Source organism: Macadamia integrifolia, unplaced genomic scaffold, assembly GCF_013358625.1.
Source record: "Macadamia integrifolia cultivar HAES 741 unplaced genomic scaffold, SCU_Mint_v3 scaffold3158, whole genome shotgun sequence".
Classification (NCBI taxonomy): domain Eukaryota; kingdom Viridiplantae; phylum Streptophyta; class Magnoliopsida; order Proteales; family Proteaceae; genus Macadamia; species Macadamia integrifolia.
This window is the reverse complement of record NW_024869252.1, coordinates 10,580-20,477: the sequence shown is the minus strand read 5'-3', so window position 1 is coordinate 20,477 and position 9,898 is coordinate 10,580. Positions and strand designations below refer to the sequence as shown.

At 39.9% G+C, this 9,898-nt stretch overlaps 1 protein-coding gene across 1 annotated transcript; it reads right to left on the bottom strand.

The window, feature by feature from the left end:
• Positions 1-765: 765 nt before the first annotated feature.
• On the bottom strand, positions 766-1,590 carry LOC122067831. The gene has a single exon (XM_042631676.1). The coding sequence runs from the start codon at positions 1,588-1,590 to the stop codon at positions 766-768; it is 825 nt and encodes a 274-aa protein (XP_042487610.1).
• Positions 1,591-9,898: the final 8,308 nt, after the last annotated feature.

Genomic DNA, 9,898 nt, shown 5'->3' with positions numbered 1-9,898 from the left:
ATTCCACTTCACTGTAATTGCTCTCGTGCTTTCCACCTCCCCTGTCCATATAAAGTTTCGCATCCACCTCTCCATAGTAGCTAGAAGAGATGAGGGCCACCAGTATATAGAAAAATTGTGAGTAGGGATACTAGAAATCACAGATCTTACTAGTTCTGTTCTTCCCGCCATTGAAAGAAGCTTACCCTTCCACCCTGCAAGGCGCTTCTTCACACTGTCCATAACAGGCATGAGGGCAGTTTTTTTTAACCGACCCTTAAAGATTTCAACCCCTAAATATTTTGTAGGGAAACAACAACTTCGAATTCCCAAAATATTAGAGATATTCTGCCTCCTTGCTGAATTAATCTTGCTGAGGAAGAACTTACTTTTATCAAGATTGATGCATTGACCTGAAAATTCTTGATATTTTGTCAAAAATTTTTTTAGATTGTGGACATACCTCTGGGAAGCATTGGTGAATATAAAGATGTCATCCGCGAACAAGATGTGCCCTGGGGTTTCAGCGCCTCTTGGGCCCTGAATTGGCTTTATTTGGTTCGACTGGATTAACCCCTTCAATCCTCGAGATAGAACTTCTTCAGCAATGATAAACAACATCGGTGAAATCGGATCACCTTGTCTCAGGCCTCGTTCCACATTAAAAAAGCCTTGCGGACCTCCAATAACTAGAATTGAAATCTTAGAAGATATTAGAATTTGGTTGAGCCAGCCTGTCCATCGCTCAGAGAAACCAAATCTATGCATAACCTGAAAGATAAACTTCTAGTCAATTGTATCATAGGCTTTCCTGATATCGATTTTTATGCCAATACCCCCTCCTCTGGTGGATGAAAACATCAAGTTTGCAAGCTCTGAAGCAACAGTAATATTATCATGGATAATCTTTCCTTTTTGAAAAGCTCCTTGCTCATCAGATATTAATCTGGGAAGCAGAGGCTCCAACCTCAATGCCATCACCTTTGTAATAATTTTGCAGAAGAAATTGCCCATGCATAGGGGCCGGAAGTTACCTAGGTTATCAGCCCCATCTACCTTTGGAATCAACACAAAGAAATTATTATTCACACCCTGCGGCATATAGCTCGAGCTGAAAAAGAATCTGACCGCATTGCTCACTTCTTTTTCCACAATGTGCCAGCATCTTCTGAAAAAAGCCCCAGGGAAGCCGTCAGGACCAGGCGAGATATCTGGATCAAGCTCCCACATAGCCTTTTTAATCTCAGCATCACCAGGAAGGGCATCCAAGTGGTACTGATCAGCTTGGTTCAAGATCAAGGGAATGTTATCCAGTAATTCCTCATGCTGAACCGTTGGGGTAACTTTGTGAAAATTCTCATAGAAATCAACTATGTAGTTCCCTATTTGGATGGGATCATCAACCATAGAGCCGTCATGCTTCTTAAGTGATCTAATCGTATTCTTATTCCTCCGCATTTTTGTCGAAAGGTGGAAGAATTTGGAATTTCTATCACCAAATTTCAGCCATCTAATCCTTGCTTTTTCAGCCCACATTTTTTCATGATTCTCCATGACCTTAATCAGTGTAGTCTTAGCCTCAACCTCCAAGGCAAATAACTGATCATCCATACCTTGTATATCAATCTGCTCCTGAATCTAAGCTAAATCCCTCTTTGCCTCTTCCAACGCCTTATCCAGGTGAGGAAAAACAGACCTTGCCCAGTCTCTGATCACACCCTTAAGTTTTTTAAGCTTATTGACAAGGACATAGATAGGCACTCCCGAAATCCATTCCGACCAAGAATCCGCCACCACTCTATCAAAATCATCATGATCCATCCAGAATCGGTGAAATCTAAATGGGCAATTCTGAGGCCTCTGACTATAATCAGACATAAGAAGCAATGGGGCATGATCAGAACCAATACGTTGAAGAACATATTGAGAACAATTCTGAAAACTGTCAAGCCATTCTTCGTTACAGAAACTTCTGTCCAGAACCGAACAAACATTTCCACTGCATCGATTGTTTGTCCAAGTGAATTTTCTGCCAATCGAGGGAACCTGAGACATAGAGCAAGCATCTACCATGGCTCCAAACTCCGCTGCAGAGCCTAGACTAAAGTTCCCTGGGCCTCGCTTTTCATGAGAGTGAAGAGTGGCGTTGAAATCACCCATCATCGCCCACGGGGTAGGAACCAAAGGGGAATCAGCCGCCAAAAGCGTCCATAAAATTCTTCTCTCTGCTTTGAAGCAGCTGGCATGCACAAATGTCACCTAAATTCGATGAGCCCCCCAAGATATAGAGGCAGTTATATGTTGCTCTGAATTAGAGACAACCACGGGCATTCTCAGATTGCGCTTCCAAAGAATCCACAGGTTAGAGACTCTATCTGCTCTATGATTAAAGATAAAATCGCTATGAAATCCCAATTTATTAAAAAATAGATTAGGGAAATCACTCACAGAGATCATCGGCTCTGCAATACACAGAAGGTCTGGGTCCTTCTTAATTATAATGTCCCTCAAGGCACGTTTACCGAATGCCTTTCGCATCCCTCTGATATTCCAAAACAGGATCTTCATAAAATCACCTATGGAGCACAGTCTCACGGTCAGACCTTGACGCCTGCCCCGTCACTGCGATTGTCTTCCCTTTTCTACTTTCTTCCTCTGCCCGGCATATGGCATTATCCAGTTCCGCAATCTCTTGGTGTTGAATAATCATCTTGCCTCCTAAGTACTGAGATGACGCCATGCTAGAGACCACATGAACCTCATCGCCCCAGTTTTGAGTTCTCCCACTCTTGCCACCTCTGACTTGGGTTCTTCCTCCACGAGCAGCGGTATACGACACTCTATTCTTGCAAGGGCATAATTTACGCTGTACCTTCTCACTCCCCGTATTTTCTGGCACACCTACCATGATCAGACCAGTAGCCTTATTCATATTTTCTTCCTCAGAAGCCTGCGTTTCCTTCTCAGAGGAAGAGAAATCGGATTCAGCTGGGTCTGATCCATATTCATATCCACCTTCACCAAGTGGATTATCCACCATAAACGGATCATGGGTATTTGTAGTAGGAACGTGAGATATTGGGAGGAATATCTCCAAATCACCTTGATTCCTATCCATACTACCTTCCAAAATTGTAGTGGAATCTCCCATTAGAAGATCTCCATTATTTATGGTATTTTCCTTAAACAACAGAGGCGGAATATATCCTTCCAAATTAGCCCTTCCCATGTCATAGGAAACATCAAGATTTGCCGCCGGTGAGAGCCGCCCACCCTCTGTCCGGCCACCACCTCCTTGGTCCAAATTCACAGCTGCATCTCCCCTTAAGTCTTCATCGGACCTCTCCTTACCTTTCTTCTCCCTGCATTGGTTGATAGAATGACCCAGTTTTTTACAAAACGAGCATCTGTCAATCTCGTCTTCATACAAGATTCTCTGTTTAAACCAGAATAAAGTGTTCGTTCTCGGTTGCTTTCTCTCCACCTGGATCTCCTCCACACGAGAACCCCCAAGTTCCACCTCTACGAGGATACGTGCATAGCTACCCATAGTAGCGTTCCTCGTCCGACGGTCTATCTCCACAGGGCGGCCAGAGGCCTTTGCCATTGATAATAAAATTCGCTCATGCCAATATTCCATAGGCAATTCAGGATAGTGAATCCAAACTAATTTAGTTTGGGTATGGTCATCATGAATACTAAATTCTGGGCGCCAACGCTGAAATCGAATGACCTGTCCCTTCACCTTAACTGGACCTCGTTTCCACATGGATGACATGTCCCCTTTGATTTCAAATCAGAGAAGAATGAAGCCTTTCCCTAAGGGAGCAAGAGTTACTCTACCTTTCAGATTCCAGGCCTCCTTGGTAGCACTTCGCACATCATTCATTGAAATATAACAAAAATTGACTCTCCCAATCAGCGCAAAGTCGAAACTTTGCAGCTTCTCCTCATATGCTTCCTGAGGGATAACTACCTTAGTGAGGGGCCCTGCATGAATCAGATCTGGAAGGTTCTCGATGTTTGGAAGGGATCTCTTCGTCACCGTAGCATAGGATTTCTCCCTCTGGACAATCCCGCCATCCCTGAATACAGGTAAAGCCTCGATGGTAGCCTCCACCTGAGGCTGCTTCTCAGTCCCCTTCTCTATGTTCCTGTCAGAACCTGTTTCATTCTCATGCTGTATGCTAGGGGCCTCCCCAGGATCCTGGAGGGTATGAAGCCTATGTACAGCCGACCAAAAATCAGTGATTTTTTTTTGTATTGTTTGATAACGTTCATTTTTGTCGTTTCTGCATTTCCTTGTTCTTAGAAATGGAAGAACAGTCTAAAAAACATTTGATAAAGTTGTTTTGTTTCATCCGTTTTTAGAAACATAAATCAAAATTTATGCCTATTTACAATTCTAAAAACGATTTAGACGAAACAAGTCAGAGCTCGTTTGATAACATTTCAAGAAACACGTTTCTGTCGTTTCTAGACATAGAAACAAAAAAAAAAACAGAACAAAAAGCATTTGATAAAACTGTTTCGTTTCACTTGTTTTCAAAAATAGAAATATAAATTTCTACTTATTTATGGTTCAAGAAACGACCTAGGCGAAACAATTTCAAGAAACGACCTAAGCGAAACAAGTTCGAAACAAGTAGAATTTGTTTCGTCATTTTTGGAAACGACTCGTGACCATTATTTCGTTGGTTACTATCGACTTTTAGAAACATGACTTATCAAAGACCTTCAATTCAGTTTCTATTTCTAGAAAAGGAAATTTATGTTTCTGCCATTTCTTGAAACAGAAACGGTAGAAACGTTATCAAACGGGTCCTCAGACTTGTTTCGTTGTTTCTAGAAACGAATTTAAGAGAAAAAAAAAGTTGTTATACCCGATAAGTCAATCAACTATTTATATCTAAAAAGAGGCAACCGAACCCTCTCTCCCTTTTGGGCATCTGAAGAGACTATTGGGTTTTTTGCTGGCAATACGTATACAAAAAACGTTTCGAGAAACAGGTTTATCAAACACCAAAAAATCCGTTTTTGTTTCCGGAAACGTGAAAAGTCATTTCTGCTGTTTCTAGACATAGAAACAGCAAAAACATCATCAAACGGTGCCTTAGTCTCTAACCCATGATCCCAAATATATAACCAATGGGGTTGGTAGCCTTGTGGTGAAAATGCCTTAAACCCATCACCGCTCGAGTCGGCTGGTTGTGGGTTCCAGTCTTAGCATACCCCACTATCGCCCATTGGTCCTGCGGAAGCGCCACTTGTTGTACGAATGCTTGTCTTGGGGGCTATGATCACTACCATGGAGAGCACCCTTTTTCTTTACCAAAAAAAAATGTCAAAATATAGCTTCACTATTTATTTGATGTATATTGTCATCTCATTTTCTCTATTTCAAAATTTTTTAGGTCTCGAGCACCCCAACTCCTGAATACCTCAGCTCTAAATTTTCGTAAAGAGAATGAACTAGAACCATACAACTATACAATTACACTTTAAAAACGTTTGGAATCATAGAGTAAACTTTTTGAAATTAAGTATGCGTTAACTATGATATTGGAATGCATTTCAAGACCGAATAGGAATAAAGTTTGTGAAAACCATTCCCTTGACCAGCAATCAACTCATATATTTACTGTGGCACTCTTATAAACAACTAATCACTCACAACCTTACCAATCAAAGGAGAGTTTTTTTTTTTTTTTTTGGGTTCGAGTGTGAGACTGAAAAAGAAATAACGAAGTGATTATTTCAATCTAATATTCATAATGCAATCCGAAATTAGAATTAGAGATATGAAAATTAGTCACTTGCCAAATTCCATATTTAAATTTAATCATATATCCTTTGATTTTAACTATCAGGCACCTTCCTGATAGTGTAAGTATTATCACACATCCTCGTGGTCCTAGATTTTGAAAGCTTTATTTTGTCACTTGACCAACTCCAATAAAATTTTAACTTTATATGCAAGCAAGGAACTTTGGGTCTACCTCTCTATAAAATTTCAGCCCCCATTAAACCTGCTAGGTGTTGCAAAAAGGTTGATCATCTATATTTCTATGGATAATTTGTAAGAAATAAATGTGGAAATAGAAGGAAGAAACTAAGCAAATAATCACGTAAGAACATGAGGATTTAATGTGGTTTAGCACGAATGGGTGCATCCACTTTAGAGAACTATAGAAAAAAAAAATCTACATAATTCGCCACCTGACAATGTGACCTCCCTTACTTATGCATAGGATTTTTCCCTTTTATAGAGAGGCAAGTAAAGAAAACCCTAGAAATTATAATTCCAATAAAATTATAAATTTATCCGTGTACATGTAATAGACCAAAAACCCAACCCAAACATATACAAGCTCAAAAATTAAGTGGACTACTATAGAATACAAGACATAAAATCCCAATAGTCTCCACTGATGAAAAAATGGTGTTGATGCTAATTTTGCTAGCTCTGCGATTGTCTCTTTGTATTCGTCATACTCTAACAAGCATGACTCCCACCTCCACTTGGGGTGCCATGGACAATTCACTACCATAGGATGTGATATGGCTCCACCCTTCCTACAGTTGCAACCTGATTAGAGAGATCACTTCCACTCATAAGATTTGAAATGAAAAAGAGATTTTTTTTTTCAAATCTGCATGTGTTCAAACCTGAACTAACTAGGCTTATAAATATTTTCCATCTTTTTAATATATATGATCTTTTACTGGTGAAAAAAAACCTAAATTAACTACAATATTAGTTGTCCACATCTACCTCTTGCCTGAGTGTCAATAGTAATTCCACCTGTTTCAACTCTCTCTACAAGTTTGTATAGGTTTCCAATCATCTGGTCCTTCATCATAACCATGATCCCTCTACCCTTACCACTACATACAATTAAATAATTACCCTCCTTTGACACCACTTCTTCAAGTTTGAAAGTATCTTTACCGAACAATATTGTAGTTATAGTATGATCAAGGAAAAATGTGGTGAAGCCAATATGAGAAGTGTTTTATCCTCCTCTTTAGTCTTAGCATCTAGAGATGACAACTTTGTCAATAACATGTTGAAATCATCCAAGTGTATCTCAAAATTCACTCCCTTTGAAAACCAAAGGTCATAATTTTTTTTCAAAAATAGTCAATTTGACAACAACCTTGACTTGTACTTGCTCTTCAGCTTAGCCCGTAATTCTCTGGATCCACCAACCAGATGATCTTGCAAAGCGTGTTATCCGCAAAATAAAACTGTATTATGTTATTTTCTCGACTCTAGCCACTCATCATTCTTCATCTTGTCCAGCTTGTTTCATTTCTTCCTGAAAGTGTTAATTATCCCTCCCTCGTAAAAATATTCACTTGTTGTCCTAATATTATTATGGTTATTGAGGCATTCTATGGAGAAGTTTGAATCGCTCACTACTATTTGATCTATCCTATATGTGCATCCATGCTTGTGATCAACCTCAATGAACCTAATCACGATGATCTTGCATCCATGTGCACAATATATACCAACAAAGAGAAATAAACCCGATCTACAACATTCACTGCGTTAGCAACATCTTTAAACCTTGGAAACACTAAGCTCCACATGTGCACAAACTTTTCAAATTGTGGATTTCACCTGATCCATTTTCTCTCTTCTAGGGTATACCATACACCCTTTTGTTCTTTATCACCTTTTGCTCTCTTTTTTCCCTCCTCCCACCCACCCTCCCTCCCTCCCTCCCTCATTCCTTTTTCTATCTCTCTCCTTATGAACACTCCCTCCCTATGATGAGAGTGTCATGAGGAGCCACATCTCTTTTCTCACAATGAACAAGTGAGAGTCAAAATGAGTCGCACTCTTACTTTTATCCTTAACCGATGGGTTTGAAGCCCATTTTCATTATTATTATTATTAGTTTTTAAAATATATATAATTTTACTTGTGCACCTTCTTCCTTTTCTTGCACGAACACTTAATGCCATAAAAGGAAAAAATAGATACCCACACTGTTGGTGTATGATGTCTTGTATTCAGTTGTAGTTTAATCCGAATTAGAGTGGCAATTGTAGTTTAATCCGGATTAGGGTTTTTTCGCTATATATTTGTAGCGAGGGTTTCTTTCTCTGTAATGCAAGCAATACGGAGAGGTGTGAGGAAGAGCGTTGTAACCCTATTCTCCATCGATAGTGAAGCAGGATCTCATATCACCGGGGACGTAGGCAACCTTGCCGAACCTCGTAAAATCCGTGTGCATTGTTTGTTTTGTTTTTTTTTTATTATCTTCTGCATCGTTTTAGGGTTGCGTTTCAACAAATTGGTATCAAAGCTCTAGGTTTTCGGTTTCTAGGGTTTACTATCACGATGGCAGGGAAGGGATCGAATGTCAAGTATGACATCGAGAGGTTTAATGGGAAGAACAATTTCACCCTCTGGCGTCAAAGGATGAAGGATCTTCTGATATAGCAAGGTTTGGCGAAAACATTGTTGGGGAAGTCGAAGAAACCTGCAAAAATTACTGACAAAGATTGGGAAGAGATGGAGGAAAAGGCGGTAAGTGCTATTCGATTAAATCTTTCTGATGATGCCCTCCAATATGTTGTGGGTATCGAATCTGCACCACAGTTATGGGCGAAACTTGAAAGCATCTACATGACGAAGTCCTTAACGAACAAGTTGTTCGTGAAGAAGCAATTGTATTCTCTAAAGATAGAGGAATGTACGGATCTATTAGAGCATCTTAACATGTTCAATCAGATCGTAAGTAAACTTGCAAACCTGGAGGTTAAGATCGAGGATGAAGACAAGGTGTTACTGTTGCTGTCATCACTCCCAGAATCATATGATCACCTAGTAACGACTCTCTTGTACGGGAAGGAGACCCTTGAGATGGATGAAGTTGCAGCTACCCTCATGTCCAATGATACAAGGAAGAAGGCCAGTAGTACGAAATCTCAAGGAGAAGGTCTTTTCGGAGGTGACAAGGAGATAGAAAGAGGGAGATCAAATCAGAAGGGATTTGGGAAGAGTCGATCGAAATCAAAAGGGGTAAAGACCAAGGTCTCTTGTTACTATTGCAAGAAGGAAGGTCATCTGAAGAGAGAGTGCTTGAAGAGGAAGGCAGACTTAAAGAAGAAAGGTGTAGATAAGGCATCTGAGGAAGCTAGCGTGGCTGACAGTTCAGATGGAGATGATGGAGATGTACTCTCTATATCATCAGGTAAGAATCAACCTTCTGATTCTTGGATTTTAGATTCTGTATGTTCATATCACATGTGTCCACATAAGGATTGGTTTGATACATATCAACCATATAATGGTGGGTCTGTCCTAATGGGGAATGATGCTGTATGCAAGACCATTGGGATAGGCACTATCAAAATCAAGATGTTTGATGGGATAGTAAGAACCTTGGCAGATGTAAGACATGTACCAGAATTAAGGAAAAACTTAATATCTTTGGGGGCACTTGACTCAAATGGCTGCAAGTATATAGCAGAAGGTGGAGTTCTTAAAGTTATTAAGGGTGTAATGGTTGTCATGAAGGGACAGCTAACAGGAAACCTATACAGACTCATAGGGAGCACAGTTATAGGTGGAGCATCTGTGACTACAGATGCAGTATTTGATACAGATGATACCTATCTGTGGCATATGCGGTTAGGGCATATGGGAGAAAGAGGATTGATGGAGCTTCATAAAAGAAAAATGTTGAAGGGAGTAAAAACTTGTAAACTGAACTTTTGCAAGTATTGTGTGTTCAGAAAACAGTGCAAGGATAGTTTCAAAACTACAAAACATAAGAGTAAAGGAGTGCTTGATTATGTACACAGCGATGTATGGGGTCCTTCAACAACAAAATCTAAAGGTGGGGCAGAATACTTCGTGACCTTTGTTGATGATTACTCAAGGAAAGTTTAGATCTAC

Bases quoted from the DNA above. Each gene is read 5' to 3' on its own strand.
- LOC122067831 (XM_042631676.1), bottom strand. From the start codon at position 1,590: ATGGATGATCAGTTATTTGCCTTGGAGGTTGAGGCTAAGACTACACTG.